General features: G+C 39.6%; 1 protein-coding gene across 1 annotated transcript in view; it reads right to left on the bottom strand.

Annotated features, from left to right (window-relative positions):
* COL6A6 (collagen type VI alpha 6 chain) overlaps positions 1-19,243 on the bottom strand; it is a gene marked incomplete at its 5' end in the record, with an annotated part of 53,164 nt that extends 33,921 nt beyond the window's left edge. The window contains 7 exon segments of the mRNA XM_084260661.1: positions 1,652-1,826; positions 1,829-1,864; positions 1,868-2,052; positions 2,055-2,133; positions 2,139-2,224; positions 4,181-4,199; positions 19,088-19,243. Of these exon segments, the coding sequence (XP_084116787.1) occupies positions 1,652-1,826; positions 1,829-1,864; positions 1,868-2,052; positions 2,055-2,133; positions 2,139-2,224; positions 4,181-4,199; positions 19,088-19,243 (736 nt within the window).
* Positions 19,244-23,726: the final 4,483 nt, after the last annotated feature.

A 23,726-nucleotide genomic window follows, 5' to 3' on the forward strand; every position in this document is an offset into this window, starting at 1 on the left:
TCTCTCTCTCTAAATTAACAAATGTGCCTCTATAAATATATTTACTGCTGTATCTCCCAATAAATCTCCCTGTTCTCTAGCCTAGAAACACCAGGAGGTGCTAGTGCATCAGCTCCATGGCAATGCACTCCCACAACAGCCCCTCTCTGCGTTCAGGAGCCGGTGATGCCATTTCAGCTGGAGGTTTACTCAGCTCTTGATGGTAAAGAGAGCAGGTGGGTGTGCAGAGCTCACAGTGAAAAAGGCCCAGCTGTCCTCTCCAAAAGCCACCTGAGCAGATATAATTCAGAGAGAGAGTAGCTTTTGGCTTTAGGAGGGAAGGTTCAGCTATTGACATTGTCCCCCAACACCCCAGCAAACACTAGCCGATATTGCTGAGTAAGATCTCACAAGCCCAGGGTGCAGGAGGGGCAGTTACCTATTTGTTTTTACAAAAAGCCTTAGACAAGCGGTGTGGTCATCATGGTGCTCCTTTCAACACTGTAAGTTTCTGGTCACTAAGGAGAGCTCACCAACCTGGAGAGCTGGGTAGGATCAGTTTTACGGCATAACAGAACAAAGAGCATGTAAACACATGTAAAACATCACCTATTTGGCAAAAACACAGGAAAGACAAGGAGCTTTAAAGGACAGTTACAGTCCCTATAAGAAAGGGCACAGAAAAAACTCCTCCAGCACTGTCTCTTCCTGCTAATCCCAGTCAACTCCATCCACTTACACCACAATAGGCCTCCCTCACCTTCAGTGGAAGAAGGGCCTAGGACTCAGTTTTTGGATTTGCCACTCACTACATTTTTATTTTGCTACTTAAACGCACCTACAGTGGTATCTTACTACATAACTGGCATGAATATGTAATTTTAAAGAGCAATCATGGATGTTTTCTGCTTCAGTCTTCCCACCTGATGAGGTGACTGATACTGCAGCATCAAGTTGGAACAAGCTCACATACAAAACCAGCATCTGACAGCTGATACAAGTTGCTATGTTAATCAAAGGCGATACTGAACCTTTATTTCTGGGGGTCTGGGAGCCTCTCAGGCTGTGTGACATCCAAGCTACTGTTGCCACCATGATGTAGTGAGTGCTATCATTTTCTGTTTCTTAAATAGGGTAAGTTTTTGTCTAGCATCTCAGCATTACTGAGGATTTGCTGCTCACACCTTGCCAATAATCTCCCACATATCCAAGGATGGATTTTCTCACACCCCCTCTCCACAGTGCCTCTGTGAGACTTAAGTTTTTTCAACACTTGCTGCTGACAGTCCCAATGAAGAAGTATGGTCAGCTGTAGACAATAACTTTAGGTTTTTGGAAGGCTCTTTTTAAAAATATCACTGAACTGTCTGTTTCTCTCTTTAGATTAGGATACTTTAGACATATATGCTCTGACTTCTTTTAGACACTGAGAAGCTATGACTATGAATATTAGATGTGAAGCAGTGTCTTACCTCAGAAGGTATTTACTACAGCAAAGACGACAATGGTTCTTGACTGAATCAAAGTGCAAGTCTAGAAAGTTGCAAGACTTAGTAACCTGAGTAGTATGCTTTGGTAAAACAATTGTATTACTGTCCAACTAACTCAGGTTCTTTATTCAGGGACTGCCAATTTGCCATTGTACACCCAACAAAACATTTATGTTACTTACCCTGGATAAGATGTTTGGATTCACGGATCTGATTGACAACGCTCCTCTCAATGGTTTTCAGTGCATCAAGATTTTCCACTGTGAAAAATCTCCTTGCATCAACAGCTATTAAAAGCAGCTTAGAGAAATTTATAATCCCTATGCCAATTGTGAAGACCTGGATCCCATCGCTATCCCCCAAGCTATTGCTGCATCTTCCACCCTGTCAGCAGACTACTCAGCTGTAATCACTAGAAGGGTCTGTGGCATTCCTTGGCTCTTGTGGACTCCGCTGACAGGCTGAAAGAGGCTCTGGACAAGTCTCAGCCCTTTGCCAGTGAGTGTGGAAGACTGCAATTGCTCCATTCTGTTGATCTCTTCCTTTATCATGGTGTCAGTATAGAACTTATTAAGAGAAAACCTTTTTGAGACTGTTGGTTGTACTTGACTACTCCAATATGTACTTTGTCCCTAGAAATAACAAAGCTGTCCACTGCTTCCATCTGAAGGTTTTTATGGCAGCAAAGTTACTTTTTGATATGCTTTCTGATCCATCTATCAGGAATACCACATCTGCTACTTGACTGCTGCAAACTTCAGGAAAAAGCAGAGCACAAAACAAATAATGGGGGGCCGGGGGGATGGGAAGCAACCAACTAGTGAGGGACATGAATGTTTCAGTGTTTAACCTTTTCCTGTTTCTCTGCAGTGTAAACCTTCAGTCACAGAAGCTGTTCACAGCAAGGCCAACCCATCCTTTAAGATGAAGGAAGCTGGATTTAAATTAGTTATTAGAAAGACATTCTTCCCTGTGAGGGTGATGAGGGACTGGAACAGGTTGCCCAGAAAAGCTGTAGCTGCCCTTTCCCTGGCAGTGTTCGAGGCCAGGCTGGCTGGGGCTTTGACTAATCTGGTCTAGTGGAAAGAGTCCCTGCCCATGGCAAGGGGTTGGAACCAGATGATCATTGAAGTCCCTTCCAATTCAAACCAGTCTATGATTCTATGAAGTTGTACTAGGGGAGACTCTCACCTTTCCTTCTTCCTCAAAGTATCCAGCATCATATGAGACAAAGAGTACCCTCACATCTTCCAATAACCATTCTGCATTCATGATATTGATTCAGATGACCACTACAACCTGCAGAGCACCCTAGCTGAGCCAGCTTCCAGCACCATCCACAGAAAAGTTTTCCTGTTCACTGCACCCACTATATCACTCAGTTGGGCAGGGAGAGGAGAAAGTAAGATGGGAAAAAAACTGTTGGTCAAGATAAAGCCAGTTCAATAAAGCACAGGTGATGCACAGAAGCAAAGGAAATGGAAAGGTTTATTTTCTACTTCTCTTTAGCAGGTAATGTCTGTCCATTTTCCATGAAGCAGGGATTCAGTACACACAGCAGTTGTTGTGGAAGACAAGCATCATATGTAACAAATGCCCCTACCTCCTCCTTTCTCTTAGCTTTTAATGCTGAGCAGACATCATATGGTACAGACATCCCTCTGTTCAGTTTGTGTCAGTTGTCCTAGTTGTGTCCCCTCACAAGATCTTGCCCACAGCTTGTGTGCTGGTGATAGGGGAGAATGTTGGAGAGACATCCCTGATGTGGTGTCAGCACTGCTCAGTAGGACCCAAAACCCTGGTGTGTTACCAACACCTTGCTCACTACCAATACACAACACAGCACTGTGAGGGTTGCCATGGGGAAAAGTAACCCCATCTCAGCCAGACCCTACACAGGAATCAACAAGGAAAACAACATCAGCATATTGGTTCACAAATACTGCAGAGATGGAGGAAAAAGGCGACAGGGGAGTTGTCAAAAGGAATGCTGTCAACCTACATCCAGATCTGCCTTTGAATGCAAGCTAAAATTAAAATTACAACCTTTTAATTGGTCTCCACAGCTTTAAGTTTAGACTGAAGTTTTAAGTCTACAGCATACCATTAAACATGCTGTATAATTGCTATAATTCTATATCTTGACAAATTAAAGAATTCTAGTGGAATTAACTGTCCTGGTTTCAGCTGCAATAGATTTAATTTTCCTCATAGTAGTTGGTATAATGCTGTGGTTTGGATTTAGGATGATAATAATGTTGATAGCACACTGATATTTTAGTTGTTGTTAGGCAATGTTCACACCAAGTCAAGGACTTTTCAGCTTCTCATACTCCCCTGTCAGAGAGGAGGCTGAGGGTGCACAAAAAGCTGGCAGGGGACACAGCCAGGACAGCTGGCCCAAATCAGCCAAAGGGGTATTCCATGCCACATGACACCATGCTTGGTATATCACTTGGGGAAAGCTGGCCAGGGGCACAACTACAGCTCGGGAACCAGCTGTGTGTCAGTTAGGTGGTGAGCAATTGTGCCATGCATCACTCTTCTTTTGTATATTCTTTTATCATTACTATTGCTATTCTCTTCCTCTCCTGTCCTGTTAGATAAAGACATTTATCTCAACCCACAAGATTTACCTTTTCTGCCTCTTCTCCCTCCCCCAGTTGTCCCCCACTGTGGGGTGGGGAGTGAGCAAACGTTGTTTGTTTTACCTGCCTGCTGGGTTAAACCCTGCAAAAAAAAAAAGTCTTAAGAAAAATGTGTTGACAAACTCTATAGCTGACAGTAAGTAGATAAAAGTTTCATTTTCTCTCTACCTCAACTTCTGACTGTAGGATTGAGATTGCATGCTTTACCATTCCATTCCTCTGATACTCCATTAACCAAAGTCTTCTACATCACTACTGGCATCTAGGTTGCATCTAAGAACTGGACTCATTTCAGCACTTCAGAGTACATCTACCTTCAAAATAACCCTATGAGGAATTGCTCCAAAGCAAATAGTCCCTGTGATATCAGAGGAGACAACAGAACATGAACAAAGAGATTCCATCTTCATTTACAGTCAGTGAAGAGAGTTCTGCATATCTGTAGGGCACCTCAGATGCAAGAGAAATTAAATCAGACCTAAATACATTCTTCAGTGCAACAGTTTCTGATGGACAAAGGGATGAAAGACAAGTGCCTAACTACTAATAGTCTCTAATGCCTCACTTCTTTGAGAAAAACTAGTGAAGGTATCCACACTGTACTCTGCACAGCCGGAAAAAGTTTCCTTTTTAAATCATAAATACATTACATTTTAAACACCTGCCATCATTTTAAATGCCAATCTTTCATTCTGATTTGTTTGCTACCACACCTTTTAAATTCCTCCCACTTTCAGCAGCCATCAATAACAGTCCTTAATGAAATGGGGAAAAAGCTTTTTCTGTGAACTTTGCTGTTCAGCAAATGGATTGAAGGGGGAAAGCATAGCTTAATCAAGAAATAATTATCTGTTCAACTTTCAATGACATTAAAGCAAAATGTTTTCTAAAAAAGGCTTCACCCACTCTAATGAGATGAAATTGAATGTACTTCTTAGAATCTAACTGATTTTCTTTGCAATACATTAATACAGAGAATATCCAGCTTAAGCTTAGCTTCCTACTTTAACAACTAAACCTCACTGACTTCAACACAGACACTAAAATGTGTTTGAAAGAACTGGTACATCATCCTGAACTGCAGCCTAACTCAAAATTAGCCCCACTGTTTCCAGTCACTGTTTCCATCACAGTTACAGTGATGCAAACAACATCAAAACCAGGACCATTTTTCAGGACCCTGTTTTCACAATTACACAGTATGAGCAACTGAAATGACAGAAGTACAACTTCTTACCTTCTGTCTGACTTTCAACTGCAAACCATAAGATTCCCAAAAGTCACGTAGAGAGATCTTGAAGGTCATGAAAAACTATCAGCACTTTACAGATATTTACCAAAAGGTTTGCTGGCTATTTGCTGAAGCTTGGCTGTATTCTGTACACCAGTTCCAACATAAAGGGCAATGTCTCAGTTTCTCAGTTTCCTGGCAGACAATTCAACTCCATCACTGGATTCTCCATCAGTAATTAGAATGGCTACCTGTGGGACACGACCCTTAGCTCTGCTACCAGCAGGTTTGGTGAAATTCACAAAGCTGACAAAACCCAGAGGTTTTCCCATGTAAGTTTCTCCACACTTACATAGGGCAAATTCTCAATCTGTTCCAAAACATCACTTTTCAATAAATACAACTAGAATTCTGGGTAAATCTCATCACTGCATTGCATTAGCTCAACTCAGATCACATTAAGGTCAAGATCAGGACTTGAAACCACAGTGACGTTCTTCACTTCTCAAAGTCTTCCTGGCCAATACATGTTGAAGTTTCCACTAAAAAGACAATATCTGCCAATGTGGCTTTTCTGAAAGCTATCCAAGCAGGATCACACAGAAGAATCAATTACTACAGCATTTTCTCCAGCTTTGTTCATAAGCAAGGAAGAACTGACATGTGCCTGAAATACATTACAATCTTGTTGTGTTTTTCTGCCTTCCCCTTCCATGCAGCACCTTCCTGCCTCTCAGCATTATTTTGAATATTTAAAGGTAGGCAGGTACTCAAAATTTATCACAGCTATTTAAGGTGGCATTATTGAAAGCTAGTTAACATTATATTGAAGATGCAAGAAGTTAAAACCTGTGTTTTGGCAACACACTGCAATGAATGCTACTACTGTTCTTCATCTATGAATAGAAAAAAAAATGCTGGGAGGAAAACAGCTCTTTGAGGACGTATCATGGGCAAAACCTGGGTGGCTGGTCCAGTTGCCTCCTCTAGCATAGTTCAAAGTATCTGTAGAATACCATGAGAGAGTTCCTGCAAAGAAGCAAAACCTTCGCATCAGAGACATCCTTTTCAGCTGGCTCATTAGCTATTTCTTGAAGCTCAGACAAAGGAGAACCTTTAACACCTACAGCATATAATGTGACATCAGCATCCTTGACTGCTGTGACTGGATTTTGAACTACATTCAACTTGTCTACCTGGTATCACCACAGAGAGACCCTTCTTCCTTTTGGCTACCAATACTTGCTATAAAGTGATTCTCCAGCACAAACTGGAGTCTTTGCCCAGTTTTGGTGTCCCCTCTTTTTTTAACATAGTTTCTGTACTTTTTGTAAGATACTGTTCTTGTTATAGTAAGCATTCAACAAGAATTTGGTGTATGGCACATCCCTGTACTGAACCATACTAACACATTTTGACTTGACCAATATCAAAACCATTGCCCATTGTGTGCAAGAAGTCTTGCATGATCTAGAAGTTCTTTATCTCTGTACTCCAGGATCCATCTACCAGGAAAACAGTATCTGCCACCAAAGCTTTCCTGCAGCCTGAAAAATACATTTTGTAACTTTCCTCTTTTCCTACAGGATATATAATCTAATAGAAGAATGATTTTTTCCTAATGATTGCTTTTCAGAATTCAAGATCTACTGGCCTTTTGCAGAAAACCCCTTCCATCTACCCTGGTAAATTCTCAGCACCTACTAGTACCTTTTTGGCTGTTCATCATACAGAGGGTCAAAGGCTCCATCCTTCTGCAACACCATTCATACACAAAGGAAAGATGTTGACATTCACACCAACACAATTTCCACACACAGCCTGCTCAAAACTCATATGTAGTAAATGCATATGGTAATTGAGGTACACACTTCTGTATGTGAAGCACAACCATAAGAGAATGCACTGTTTTGCTGTCAAGCAAAAAAGCTACTCATACCCTTGGAGATGCATTCTGCAAGAATACATTTCTATGTTACCTGGGGAGGGAAATAAGCTCACATGAACTTAAACAGGACTAACCACAGTTACTCATGTGTTTACATACCTTTCAGAAGCATTAGACATTATTAGGGCAGAGATGAAGCAGTTATTGCCATAAACCAACTCATTCAGAAAATGTTCTTCAGCTGGGCAGACCACCTTCTCAAGCAGATACTCCAGAAGAGCTGACTACCAAAATGAAATGCTAAATCCTGTGACTTACCTTTCTCCAAGCAGTCTTACAATTGTAATAGTTTTTCATTGCTTTTAAAAATACAAAGCCTCAGCACTCATGAACAAAAACTGATCTGTTGCATTTGGTTTTGCATTTTTTAGGACAACTCTGCTAACACTTCATGTTATCCCCAGTTCTACAAAGAATAAACTGTCATTAATTCTCATTTCTCTCTGGCATTGGGTATAAATGGAAAAAAATAATTTTGCTATCAACTTGAAGAAGAGTAATTTCTTTGGTGTATTACCAGCCTGCTGTGCTTCTACAGAGCAGAAGGTGGAAACAAAGAGAAGTAGTAGTAGTGGTTTCCAGTCATCCATTTTGAAAACCTTCCTAGAAAAAAAAAAAACAACAAACACACATTAAGAAATACAGGGCATAATGTCCTCAGAAAGAGATTTTTAATGGGGAAGGAATTGGGAAGTGCATTTTATTAACAACACAGAGGCTTTCTAGCTCTATGTAATTTAAAGCAGCACTTGAAATTACTAATTTCTTCCCTCAGTTTTTAAACATACAGGCTTTGAACACAGAGCTGTTACAGTCTGATACTGATGTACAGCATATAACTAAAATTAACTGTTCACTGCTCTGCTCTCACATAATCATGCTTTGTACTGATTCAAACAGCTATATTTACCACAATCCAAAACCCAACTGAAAGCAAGCTATTCACAATGTAAGATCAATGGGAGTTTTGCTTCTGAGATGACCCTCTGGTCTTGAAATTCCCCACTCACACATCTATTTAAGAGGAAAATTTGGTGGTGGTATCTATATGCCATAGACAGGAAAAGGCATTTATTTACAAATGTCAGTTGGCCAGTAATGAAGACACTTGCCATATGAAAGTACCACATCTCAATGCTATGGGAAAGAGGAATGAAAATTTCTCAGCAAGAAAGTACAAAATTAAGCCACCTTGAGCTTAAGCATGCTAAACAGGAAAGAAAAAAAAACAGCTCTCAGTATAGAGGGAAAGGTTATCTAAGTGATAGCTACAGCATAACAATTTAATCCACAGATTAGACTTTTCAGTATCTTCAAAGTACATGCTGGGGACAGGGTATCTACCTATGTGTGCAGATCATTATTTCTGTCACTTCTGTTTGATAGCCTTCCCTGTGCCACTCATCACTAAAAAAGTCCCAGTGATCAGAACAAAAGTTCATCGTGCCCAATTGGTTATCTTTGTCAATGGCCGTTGGCTTAAGAGCATAAAAGGAAAGTTAAAGAATCTAAGTATCTTCTCTCTTCTCCACAGACTGGTCAGAGTTTTCCAGGTTGCATTTGGGTAAAGACCAAGACTTCTATAAATTCTTCTAATCTCTTGAAACCAGCTATACTTTCATATTAAAATCACAAACCAATTAGATTGCTTATGCTGTAAACATCATTTATATTCTATTGAAAAAGCAAGCCAAGTATCTGTGAAAATACAAGCTGATAAGGAAACGTTGCTGTTAACAGATCATAACACTGTTTTTCAAACTAGATCTCAGATCTGCAAAGACAGTTTAGTGGAAAGGTTACAGCTTGTCTAACATAGCACAGGGTTCAGTTCCAAGTTCTTAGGGTAACAGTATGTAATATTACCCTAGGTCCTGTAAAAGCCAAAAAGCAATGAATAGAAATCATCTGCCTGACTACATTGTGCCCTCAGGCAATAGCAAAACTTCATTTCCAAGTATCACCACACCAAGCCCCTCTGTAGCGCTTTAAGTGTTCTTTGTAAGTTTCTCTTGTGGAGGAAAGAAGTGCCACATTTCCTATATTTTAAGACATTTATCACATACGAGCACTCTTTTCTATTATTAGTTACTGCAGTAACACAGAGACTCCAGTTGTAACCAAGGTCCCTATGCAGCAAAACAGGTTCCAGGTACTATGTGGTCCTTAGAAAGGAGTGAAGGCAATGCTGTTGAAACCTTGATGCCTCTGCACATTGCAGTTTTCTTTACAAAACACTTCTAATGTAATGGAAACTGTGGTATGTCATATATGAAACCCTAGCAAATAAAAAAGTTTTGCAATCATTTTATGTGGCATCTTCACAATTGTCTTGGACCTAATTTATTTTTCTGTATATATCCTTGAGAGTTACTGAACCTCTTAATGAGTTCTCTTTGATCACTTTGATTCCCAGTTACCCATTTTCACTACAATGCCTCATGACATCAGCCTCCTTTTTAGATTTTAATAAGCAAAAAGTTTATACTGTAACATAATTAAATATATCGCTGCTATCCAAAATAAAAATAATCATGATTGGCAACTTTCATTACCATATTGCACAGTACCTACTTTGATAGCACAGTTACTGCACCAGAGGGGCAGTAAGCACACAGATCTCCAGATGCAGCTAAAAAACATACATACTCAAAGGCAGATAACTAAGATGCTGCCAGTATTGCCCAAGCTTCTAGTTATATTGGTGGAGATTTTGAGCAAAACAATGGGTGTGGGAAGAAGTCAAGGGCAGCAATATCACTGTGCTTCCAGGGTGTATTTTGTCATCCACAGCCAGATGAGCAAAATGTAGACTACAGTTACTGTTTTAGCAAAGAGCTGGACTTTCCCCAGTAACGTAAACATTCCAGTTTCATACCAAAGCCCAGCTCTTACTGTTATACCATACACAATAATCAGTGACTGTTGAGCTATGCAGCTATTTCCATATCTCTTAACAGCTGTAGTCTCAGTTTGCCTCCTTCAGCTTCTTCCAATATAATGATTCAAGAATGTTCCCTACTCACAGGGTCAGATACCCTACACCTGCAGAATCTCTCCCACGCTTCCTAACTGAGTGCAAACAGGACCCTATTTCCCACTTGCTCTTTATTTTCCTTCAGTAGCCACTGCTGACATCAGGCAGCGTCTTTATATACACAGGGATACTGCAATTTAAAAATGTGTGCAAGCTAATTTCCCTACTTGTATGATTTCTTTTGCCTTGTCTTCACATAGGAAATTCCAATCACATGCACTACAAGCTGTGTAAGCAGAGGTACATTATGCCTTCTGTGTGTATTCTTCATTATTTGCTGAAGTAAAATGAAAGAAGTAATTTAATGGCAAACTCATGTCATACAGCTCACAGATACTGTGGATCAAAGCCTAAATAAACTCACACAGAAACACGCTGTGCCATTGAGCATTACTGATTCTGCATATTAAGTTAACAATATGTTCATTCCCAATCTTACTTGAACAGAAAACAGTATATAAAAGGTCCTAGCGCAAGCTACTTTAATATGCATATCTGTAGCTGTTTGTTTAAATATATATAGGCACAATCTATGTAAGATGCTAAGAGAGCAATTTGCAAAAAATCTAAGACTGCATTCCACTTTGAGACAAGACTATGAAAATTATTAAAAGACCTTAGAAAACATTTTGAAAAGACAGGTATTTTAAAGCTTATCTTACTGCCTGTATTTTTCCGTATTTGTTCCCCAAAAAAATATGAACAGTAGTCCTGAATTCTTTAAATGCTTCACAAAAATTGCTTGCAACGATATCTTGGTTTTGCTTTTTTAATCAACTAGTGTCCCAATTTTACCTTCAGCTGCTTTAATGTGTTACACAAGCAGAAAAGTCATTCTGTACATGTTTGCTGCCAGAGCAAAACACATGGTCAAATGTCAATACACTTCCCAAACATACTGTCAAAAACGTGGGGATGTTGAGGCAACATCTGCTTTTCCACCTCTAACTTATAACCACACTGCATGCCTACAAACTCTGGTTTGGGGACATTGTCCCTCTTCCATTTGAATATACTGAGAGAAGGAACACAATCTTTCTTGTGACAACATCAAATCCTATCTCCACCAGTACAAATGAACATAATCATGTAATTTTCTCCTACCTACTGAAGTACTCCAGTTCGATTTCTTCAACTTCTACATGCTGATTTATTTCCTTCTGATGTCTTTAGAAACAGCCCGAGTCCCAGAGTGCAGCAGACAGGCAGCTTCAACCTACACACCCTACTTAGTTATCCCTTTCCTCCACCATCTCCTTTTCTCCCACTAAGCACACTGAAAGCCTGGATCCCATCTGTGAAACTTCCTGGTTTCTCTAAACAGTAAAAACAGGAGAAATGCATCCCAGCCTCCCACCTCACCACTCACCTCATATGCCCTTCTTTCCTTCACCGCTGAGACATACCAGAAGATCAGAAGACAGATAAACGTTGCTTTAAAAATAATGCAAAATATTTTGTAGGTGTCAGATCTTTATGTAAAAGAAGAAACCTTTCTATCAGCTTTCTCTACAGGCACATTTTTTTCCTACATAAACTTTTTGTTAGCACTGAAATGTCTCAGGAGGAAAGGTGCAGCTTTACTCAACAGAGATTTCTCAGAGAAAAGTTTCCTAATGATTCCAGATACTATCCCACAGCCAGACAGTTTCAAGCAAGGAGACCCCGGCTGACTTACCTGACTTAGGAATTCAATGCGATCAACAAGCAGTTCAAGATGTTCCAACGAGTGGGGTTTATTTTGGAAGGGCAAGCAGCCACAGCTGGAAAGGATGTGGCCATAAGGACAAGAACACCCCCACATACAGACTTAAGTACACACAAGCACCCAACTAGCCCATTAGGTGCCTACACCTAGTCTTAAATGGAAAAACTGATATTAAAAGTCAGTTTCACTGGCTGTTAGGATTGGTGTCTGTCTGCAAACTAGTGGGATGGCTATTTACTTGCTGACTTGATTTGAAAAATGGAAACACACAAAAATTTTCCATTTCATTATTTGTTGCTCCTTTTGCAAGCCTATTGTCCAATTTTCTTTTCTGAGTAAAGCTTAATAATTAGCATTTTATTTTTCTGTAAGCATTAAACATGATCATTCATACTTTTATCTCTTGCTGGCTTTGACAGCAAAAGTTGCAATAAGCAAACACTAACAAACTGCTTTTAATGGACCCTGGTATCCTACCAGCCTCAAACTGTTCTTAATCTACCATGAAATTAAAAATTTAATTATAGTTTTTCCCTTCAGTCAAAAGGATGCCCTAAAACCAAAGCCTCCATTAGACAGTACTGCTAATTATGCTGTCTCCATATCTAAAATAACCATACACATCATCCCTCCAGAAGTCAAATGTGTTGATTGTATTAAGTACATATTTATATTCCCTCAGGAACAGGATTTGGACTCCCAGCACCCTGTAAAAACTTGCTTTATCTACCCACCTTCCCCTAGGTCAGGATGACCAGCCTGCACTTCCCACAACACATTGCAGTCTGTCCTCTTCCAAGAAGAGATAAAGCAGGTAAGCAAGCCAAGCTGTATTATTTCTGTATCAGAAATAAAAATTCCAGAAGAATCAGACAACAACATTTCTGAAACTGCTCTTCTGCCTGCCCTAATACTTTGTTTCTGGGAAACCTTCAGCGAAAAGTCTTTCCCCCCACTAATCTTTACCACAGGACAAAACCCAAAACAAATACCTGAAAACTCAATTCATTAAAATAAGATCTCATAGTTACTGAGCCTACTTAAGACCACAGCAGGCTCTTCTGAAAGCCTGAGAAGTTTTCTCTTCACTTTGCATACTCTGTAAATACCTATTTACTAATCACACACTAATTTAATTGCTATACTCAGCACTCAGTTGAAGTTAATTAAAGTTTGCCTTTAAGTGTACGGACTCAACATTACTATTCTGTGGGCTCTTTAAAACATGAACATCCCTATATGCAGGACAATGGCTTTAGACTGTTCTTGTCTTTTGGTTTCAAGAAACAAGACAAGTTGAATGTTACATTTCACATTTCATCCCAGATGGGGGGTAGAATTTTAAAATCAAACCTGTAAATTGAGCTGTGAAGCTGGAGAGTCTCTAGCCTTGTTAAACAAGTTCTCACCTAGCAATGACTCATTCTAACCCATAACAAGTTCATTTTAAAACTCCTAGCCATTTTGTTCTTTGGCATCATGAAAAGATGGGTGGAAGGGGACCCCATACAGTAATTCATAATTATTTGTATTCAATGTTGTAATCAATAACATTTATATATGTGTGTATTTCACAGCAAAGTGGGTTTGCCCCCTACAAAGGGTTTTCTTAAAAGGGAGTAACGGAGGTCAAAAGAGTTCCTTGTTATGACAAGTACTTTACCCTCATGGAGCAGGAGGATTTGCTCTGTTGTTGCTCTCTCGTTCCTATGAATTCTGGTTTCCAACTTACATTGCATTAGCCATGTAGTATCATGTCAGTACCAATGATTGTGCTTGTTTGCTTATAGAAAAAAACCCACAAAGATGACCTATAAAAAGCATTAAAGCAGGAAAACAAAACCATATGACAGGTCTTGTAAAATGGGCCAGCTAAACCTAGAGGATGATACAAGTAATTTGTCATATGCTTGGTAGTTCCTTTGACTGAAAGCAGGCAAATGTGAATGGCATAAATGCTAAGAATATCAACTTTACCCACATGTGCTTCACTGATTCATTTAGTAAAGGATATTAAGAGAACTAAACACAAGCATTTCATTCATGAAAGCAGCTTCTCAAAGTTAAAAGTGCTTACAAAGAAAAAATAGCAGATGTGACTCATGCTCCCAGGAATACTGAGTGGGAAAGCATCCTATACACAGAAGTAAGAACTCTAACCCAGTCTCATCTGGAACAAATTATTTTTATTTTAAAAGTCTTGCTTTAGAATAGAGATTGTGGTAGTTAACATGAGGTGACTTACACTAAGTGGGGAATTTAAAATTGAGGGCAAGAGTCTACATGTAATGTTACAGAAGTTTCTGAACTACGAATACATTATCTGCCAACATTTCCTAGATGTACCTTTGGAATAGGATTCTAACAATCTCAGCTTACTGGTGGTGGCAAGATGCAGGTTCATGTTTTAGAAAAGCTTTATGTAAGAAAAGGGTAACCTTGCAACAGTCAATGGATGTAAAACTTCTGTAAAAACATCACTTGGCTAAAAGAACCTAATTGTCTGCATATTTCTAATGCTGAAAATCAGTTTTAGCAGAATCTATCACTTTTGATAGCAGGAAAACATGAAGCTAGAAAATAGAGACTTTTGCTTCTAAGTATCTTCACAAGATCTGTCCTTTAAACAACTGGAAAACTGTCATTTTGCAGATGCCTCCTTTTCCTTGCCAGTTCTAGGCTTGTAAGTACTTGTAAATAGTCTTTTAAAGTAAGTAAATAAAATTTAAACCAAGCTTTCACTAAGATGCAAAAAATACCTATTCTGTAACAAGAAATAAAGCAAGATGCTGATCATTTTAACGCTTTCTCTGAAATTTTCCAGTGCTTTTCACTTTTCCAAGAATCATGTCAATGAGAAAAAGCAACAGCACTTTTTCTCATCCTGTATTTCCTTACTGCAAACCACCAGAATTACCATATTACCCATAATTAGTTCAAAGCATCATGTCTTGGCAAATTGAACATCTTTGTAATATCAACAAAGCAGATATTTATGCCCACAGACACTACATATCCATTCCTGAAGCACCCTTATGCTGTTATTAGGTGCATATTATACTTTGAAACATCAGGAATAAATTTTGTTTATCCATTCTTATTCACTGAAACGAACAGGATTTGTTTGGCTGAATGATACTATATTTGGATTTGAATGTGTGGAAGAATTATGTAAATGATTGTATGCAGGGAAATCAGAGCTGAATTGCTTTACAGCCACCATGTTTACAATTACAGCTCTTGCAAAAGCAACAAAAATTAAACAATATGTTTTATATATTGCCTCATCATGGGAACAAACCAAAATAAATGCTAGAAGGGTGTAAAGCTGACACTTTCAGAGGTGTCTAGAGTACTTATGCAGGTAACTTGGAAAACACTCTTTGTGACAATCACCATGCACCAGATAAAAAGTCACTGCACACTAGATATAATGTAATTTAATGCCTTTGCAAACGTTCATTAATAGTCATCAGAAACAGTATCACTATGTTAGAGATCTTGGTGGGAATAACAGTTTGCAAGTAGCTAAGGAACTTTAAAATGCAGCTTCTCACTCAACTAAAGTAAGAGCTAAAATTTCCAATTTGTCCTTGGAGGGAAATTAATTTTAAAAAAATTTGGCATTCCACATTTTCTCAAAAAGTACTGCCCACTGGGTGTTTTTGAAAGCTTCTAAACACTGGAATCAGCTATATCACACTTGCAAAGTGAGGCTGCTTTTTGCTTCATTTTACAAGGGGAAGCCAAGGAACCAAGCTGTTAAGAACAAAAATATCTGCTAGTAGAGCATACTCAGCTTCAGGTGTGGCACTTCAGAGTCCCTAGCCCTCAAAGCACAGCTCTTGCTGATCACAGTTTAAAAAAGCTAGACTCCAGCACGAAATAATACATCAGGCATGCAGAGAAAACAAAGCAAACACCCCAAACTCCTGGAATATGAAATTAGAGGCTACCTGTGAAAAGTTTGTCATATGTGATTGTTCAGTGTTACACTGGACTACTGCAGCAGATACAGGAATATCATTTGAATCTCTAGAGTAGTACTGAAGGTCTATCAAGTTCTCTTCCTTCAAATCCTGTATCTTTTGCTCCAATGAACCCAAAAAGAATTGTGCACATAAGCTCCTTCACTACATTTATTTTAAATCCACAAAAACAGTTCTTCATGCACACTGAAAAACTTATGGAGGAAAAATACCTTGAGATAACATACAATTAAGCACAGGTTCATACAGCATATGCACACAGAGTCAGTCACAGAATTTGGCCTCTATGGCATCATCTGCAAAAAGAATCCTCTGTTTCCTTAGGACCACACAAAAGAAAACCAACAAATCTAGCATCACTGTTTTTTCCCTGAGCGCTACTAAGACTTCCTGGCCAGTGTTTGAGTTCAATTCTACCATATGCTTTTATTCATCAGTTGGAATTCTTACATGAGCAATTTTGTTTCTAAATTCTAATTTTGCTTCAGAGTGTTGTAGGCTCAGTTCAGTTGCAAAAGGACTTCTAAACAAATTATTTTGTTTGGTATCAAGAAATCTAAAAATGAAGTGGAATCTTACACACTGTATTGCCCAATATAGAGACATACAGATAATTTAACTGCACTCCAGTTCATTTTTGAAGCATGCTAATTACTTCCAAACACTGAAAGGAAAGCTCTTGGGATCCTCTGAAAGTTGAGCATGGAAGGGGTCCCAGTACCACCTGGTGATGCTGGTCTCAACAGACAGTAAATATCCTTTCAATGAGAGGGCAACAACAACTATGTAATCAAATCTATCTGGAGTTGTTCTAGGTAGGAAAAATGCTTGTACATGCTGCAGAAGTGTCTGAAGTGTCTCAAACATAGACTGAAAGGCAAATGCTAAAAGCATTTGCCCGCATCAGAGATAATGATTGAAGACAACATTCCCAAAGAGGAGAATGCACAAGCCTAAATCTTAGAGAGGGAAAAAAATGTTAATTTAATTAAAAATAGTTTACCTTGTACAGTATTAATAACAACAATCAAACTAGGTATCTTCTTAGGGTACTATCTATGTAAGTGAGATTGTGCTCATCAGTTATATATAGTGCAGCTACTCCTGGATACAACTTCTCTCTCAGATTCCTTAATTAAGGGACTGGCAATGGAAAAGCACACCACCTTTCAGAATTGTTTAGGCAGGGCTTATGTTGTCCCTCCCCACCTTGTTACAATGTACTCATCAAATGAGGCATTTAAAAATGTGCCTTGACTTCCTACTCCCTATTAATTAATCTAGCCTCAGAATACAGTATATGTAATAGCCACATGCTGGGACACCTTAAAAAAAAGGAAAAGAAAGAGAGAGAGAGAGAGAAAAGTCTCGAGCATTGTAACAGAAACAAAGGACACATTTATCTTCTGCTGAAGCTCAAAAATTTCCCAGAAACTGTATCACTGTCAACAGGTAATAAAAAATATCCCAGATCTTTGCCATCAACAAGTGAGTTGTGTTCCAGAGCTTCAAAATGTTTTGAGCGCTTTATGAAGAAAATATTCTTTTTTAAAAAATATTACCTGGAAAAACTTAAACAGATGGACTAGCAGAAATAAAGTGCTCAGGGTGTCCATAACTTCACGTGGGTCCATCAGAGTTTAATTTGATAGGTATTACTTGCACAAATACATGAAAATCCTAAAAGATTCTACTTTAAAAAGGTAAATTTTGTTCAACAAAATCTGATCTGTGTATCAGGCTGATATAAACCCTGTATCACTACTGAGGCAGATGGCCTCTACCAGTGTAACCTGACAGCAGCTTAAAGCATAGATATAACTACTGGCAAGACCAAAACACACAGACAAAAGTAATGAACTGGAAAAGAATTTTCTGGTGGTTTCAGTACTACTTTTTAATAGAACAGACAGAAAAAGTGGGTCAAACATCCAACTGCTTGCTCAGGATATTTCTAGAAACTTGTCAGAGATTTGCTGTGCTGGCAGGGTTATCTTTAGCACACTGTCAGATCACCACCTGTGCAAAGGTGCTTTTCCAGAGTTGGCTCTGGTTTGAGGCAACTGTTCCAAGGAAGAGTTCAAGGAAAATCTGTTCCTTTTGCTCCTGGGAAGTAGTACTGCAAAGGTGGCAGGAAATAACCTGTCTCTATACCTTCTCCCAGTAGTAAATGTACACAGCACTTCTGTTCCTGAGCACAAGCACCTCTGAGCTAACCCACTGATGAGAGGTTCTGCAGTCATATAAAATTAACATTCACATCTGTGGATACTGAACACATCAAGCTGCCAGCCCTCACTGCACTCCCCTCCTGTGTACTCCCAGACTACTTCCTACCATAAAAATATGAAAATTTAGCACATTTAAGGCTTTTATATCAGCCATGGAAGACTCTTGCAGAGGAGATGCTCTCTAGAACAATCTAAACCCTTAGCACAACTGAGGAATAAACCCATTGTGATAACTATGCTAGTGCCAGTAATTTTACTGAACATCTGAGATGCCATTAATTCAGGATCCAGCACAAGTTTGCATCAGGATCAAAGGAGTCCAAAGATGTGCCATGCATAAACCTTAACCTCATGTCACCATGTCCTTATCAACTGGGACCCAGGATTAGGCTCAGTACTGGAAACTGCAAACGTAAATAGGAAGAGTCCAGAGTGAAGTTTCAGTCTCAGATCTGCTAGTCTCACCCTGCCATATATATCCAGCCCTCTGACCATCTTTGTGGCCCTTCTCTGGACTTGCTCAAGCAGTTCCATGTCTTTCTTATGCTGGGGACCCCAGAACTGGACTCAGTACTTCGGGTGGGGTCTCACAAGAGTGGAGTAGGGGAGCTGAATCACCTCCCTTGACCTACTGGTCACACTGGTTTTGATGTAGCCCAGAATACAGCTGGCCTTCTGGGCTGTAAGTGTGTCTTACCAGGTCATACTCAGTTTTTCATCCACCAATACTCCCAAGTCCTCCTCCTCAGGGCTGCTCCCAATTCATTCTCCACCCAGCCTGTACTTGTGCTTGGGATTGCCCTGACCCATGTGCAGGACCTTGTACTTGGCCTCCTTCAACTTCATGAGGTTCACACAGGCCCAGCTCTCCTGTTTGCCAAGGTTCCTCTGGATGGCATCCCTTTCCACTAGTTTCAACCACACTGCTCAGTTTGGTCTCATCCACAAATTTGCTGAGGTTGCTCTCAAACCCACCATTCATTTTCCTGATTAAGATGTGAAATAATACTGGTTCCAATACAGACCCCTGCAGAACACCACTCATCATTGGTCTCCACTCAGTCATTAAGCCATTGTATGCAACTCTGAGTGCAACCATTCAGCCAATTCCTTTGCACCCATCAAATGTCTCCCTGTTTTAGAGACACAGATGCTGTGTGGGACACTGTCAAGTGCTTTGCACAAGTTCAGGAAGAGCCCAATTCCTCTTCCCTCATCCACCAATGCTGTAACACCATTATAGAAGGCCACCAAATTTCTCAAGTACAATTTGCCCTTCATGAAGTCATGTTGGCTGTCAATCACCTCTCTGTTTTCCATGTTTCCTGTTTCCAGTGAGATCTGCTCTATGATGTTGCCAGGTACAGAGGCGAGACTGACCAGCCTGTAGTTCCCCATGCCTTCTTTTCTCCTTTTTTAAAAAATGGGAGTCATGTTTCCCCTTTTCCAGTCTCTGGGAAATTCACCATTCTGCCACAGCTTTTCAAATATGACAGTGGCTTCACAACTTCATCTCTTGGTTGCCTCGGGACCCTGCATCTCACCAGGTCCCATAGACTTGTGCACATTCAGGTTCCTTAGCTGGTCTCAAACCTGATCTTCTCCTAAGGTGGGCAGCACTTCATTCTCCCAGTCCCTGACACTAGATCCTGTGAATTGGGTGGCATGGCTAGAGCACTTACCAATGAAATCCAAGGCAATAAGGTTGTTGAGTATCTCAGCCTTCTCCAGTTGTAGCCAGGTCTCCCATTTCTCTTTCTCTAATTAGTGGAGGGATGTGTCTGGGGGCTGGTGGTACAGCTTGTCTTCCTTTGTTGTGCCATGTACCTGAAGAAACAGTTCATGTCATTTTTCACACCTCTAGCCAAGTTCAGCTCCAGCTTTCCTGATTGCCCTCCCTGCATCCTGACTTTTTCTCTTCAGTTTTTCATTTTATTTTCAACTTGCTTTAACCTACAGCTGTGTCATATTTTTTTTTCCCCCAGGAAACATCTTGTATGTATCATACAGTCTCAAAACTCACACACTTTTTGTTCTCTTCTGTTTTATAGCAATCAGCTGTCTCAGGAAAGACAAGCAGCAATTTTCCGTTTTTTCCAATTTATTTCCTATCCAACATATCCCTTGGGATATGAATCAGCAAAGCACCACTGACTCCAATACCACAGTGTACAGGAGATAAGGATCTGGTGGACAGATGGGGCTTTCATTTCAACCCCTCCAGTAATCACTTTCCTCAGAAGCACTTGAGGCTGCCTGGCACTGGCCAATTATTGTAAGAGTAACTCTACTGACCATGCTACTTCAAAGTACTAGCAAGAACATTAGGTTCATTTCCAGTCAGAGAGAACTGATAGAAAAGCCCATCCCTTCTGAACTCAGTAACTGAAAAAAAAGTGTAAAATAAACAGGCAAGACACAGCCATAATGTGGATTCTACTATAAGCCAGGCTAATGCTGCAACAGAGATCGTATAGTTAATGTTTCTGGTGAGTCTATCCCTGCTCCCACCTCAAAGAGCTCTTGACAGTGTGGAGTATGGCACACCAAGTCATGGGGCAGTTGCACTGATTTATTTATTTTTAAAGAAGACATAGTGGGTTTAAAAAGTGTGTTCCTTCCAGTTTGCTGGCAGAAGCATGACAGTCTCTGTGAGATGACAAGTGATACCAAGTTTCTACTTTTGTATTATGGAGATGTAAAAGAAGGAATTTTTTTATGATGAGCCAGAAAAACCTGTAAGTCAAACTATGGTGTTCACTGCTTGCAACAGATTTTCCTGATTGAGAAAAAAAGAATGTATTGCCGATCTCTCTTGCACCTGGGGTGCAGGGGGCCCACTGGTCAGCATGGGACTGACATGTTGAGTGTTTGCCTCTTCCCAATTGACCATTCAAACAATATCTATTTGTACAATACCTGAAAATGTTTCTGGACCACCGTGGTCCTGTGATACATTCATGAAATAACAGTACAAAGGTGATGCCTTAATCCTATACAGATAAGAAATCCTCCCCCTCTCCCCCAGGAAGATCATATTTCATACAACAGCAAGGGAAGGTGACAATTCTTCATTGCAAACACATTTTAAAAACTGACTTTAACTTCTTACAAATATCACTGGCTCAGTTTTCAACCCTACAGTGACATCTCATGGTCCCACTGTAGTTCCAGCAGCAAAACATGTGCTGTCAAAGAACAGCAAGAAAACTAAACACAAATATATACATGCAGAAAACTTGGTATCTGGCATTGATATGAGATGATCCAACCCCATTGTTTGATGACACTGAACTTGCCCTCCCAAATAAATCTAATACAAAGTATTGCTTGTTACAGGGCACTTATATCTGTTTGCACACAGGCTTATATCACATGTCAAGGATGCTAGTTTCAAATAGAAGGAAAGAATGGTTGGGGAGCATGAAATTATAAGACACCAGGCAGGGCTTAGTTAAGGAGCAGGGCCAGAGCAGTAACATTAGCTGCCACAAAAACTGATTTCTACCCTAAAGCAGACAAGCTACTATGCCAACAGTTAGATGCCTTAGGTGGCTACCCATTACACATAGAAGAAACAAGACAGTCTCTTTAGTTTCAGAGGACTGAAGCTATCACATGAATATCACAACAGGGAGCTTTATATCTGCATTGCAGAAGCCAGAAAGAAGTGGATTAATACTCTGTATTAATAAAGTTATTGCATTCTTACAAAATAACTTATTAAAGTGCTCAGACAAAACTGAGTCCTAGGACTAAATACATTCCAGTCTAACAGGGCACTGCATCTGTATACCTTTTCATAATTAAATGCAAGATCATCAGTTATTCCTTAATTAACTGAAAGCACCGTATCATTTTTTCTGGGTCAAAAGAAAACTATTATATAATTGATTTGCTTATGATGAATAGCAAAGCTTTTAACTAGGTCTCTTGGGAGCCTGGTTTCTTTTTGCATACATCGGTGGAAACATTATGGTACTTCATAGATAGAAGCAAACTGGGAAGGAAGCAATATAGTCTTACTTTGTTATTGCTGAGGCTGTTTTGAGGCCAATAAAATTATCTGTGCAAGGATCAAACTCAGGCTAATGGTGAAAACTCAATAACTCTCACCTGCATGATTACATTTTCACTCTCACATATTAAATCTTCATCATGTCTTTAGGGTCTTGCTCTGAATGAATGTGCACCGTATAGAAGAACATACATTGAGCTAACAAGCAGTATTTCCATTTGATCCTACTACAGATATTGAAAAGTCGGAGTATTTCAAAAGAGGAAAGGTAAAAAAAAATATATATAACCTCTACAGCTTTAACTGTGAAAAAAATTCTAAAATTTAAGGCAATACATTCTGCAGGATCTCTAAACCCTTGGCTTCTGACATAGGTAATTAATTACTTAAACTTCACTGAGGCATTTTTTGGTATTTAGTGACAATAATAGGGATTTCAAACAGAGAAAACAAAGAAAATCCTCAAAGACACCCCCACCTTTTACAGAGATAGGTTTTCCTCCTCTGGCAATCACTGGTTTTCATGCAAAACAAAGGAAATTAGAACATCTGGCAAAATGACCTTTGCAATGTTCTTAAGAATGGAGGGTTTACTGAGCTCTGTTATATAAGCTGAACTACTTCCCATTTCATTGGTCCAGAGGATGACATCAGGTTAATAAAACCTTCACAACTGCACACCCTTCTTTTTTAGTGTTTCCCTTTAGTGTTGCATAACTTGTATCGCCCTCACCTAACCATTGATTTTCTTGAGTTTTCCTTCTGTTCTTGTGACATACTGTTTGGTTTTGAATATTAGAGAGTCTAAGTTTATCACAAAATGTGATATGAGAGAGAAAAAAAGCAGCAATTTTTGCACAGCCACCACTTACAGGACAACTTGATTGGACAACTCAGATCTCTCAAGCTCCTGTGTTCTGTTCCCCACTTTTTTTTTTTCCTCCCATGTAATCAAATCCTCAGTTGAGTAAAGTAAAAGTGATTTCAGAGACCAGCAATAGCTCAGCAGATTCATTCAAGCAGACAGTAGGGTAAAAGGGCAAAATTAAAGGTATGGAAACCATGTAGCAGTAGGACAAGGGGTAATGGCATTAAACTAGAAAAGGGGAGATTTAGGCTGGATATTAGGAAAAGATTCTTCAATATAAGGGCAGTGGATCACTGTAACAGGTTGCCCAGAAAGGTATTGGAGACCCCAATCCTCAAAATATTCAAGGTCAGGCTTGATGGGGCTCTAAGCAACCTGATGAAGTGAAGAGGTTTCTGCTTACTGCAGGGGGGCTGACTAGATGACCTGTAAAGGGCCCTTCCAACCTAACACTTTCTATGATTTCCAAGTGTAAAACGACTATTCAGTCTCATGAGACAAAAAAAGGCAACTGAGTAAAGATACAACAGATGCTTATAAAGCCACAAGCTGCTTGGAGGCAATGTCTAACAAAAAGAC

The sequence above is a fragment of the Gallinula chloropus genome (assembly GCF_964237585.1).
Source record: "Gallinula chloropus genome assembly, chromosome: 2".
Taxonomy (NCBI): domain Eukaryota; kingdom Metazoa; phylum Chordata; class Aves; order Gruiformes; family Rallidae; genus Gallinula; species Gallinula chloropus.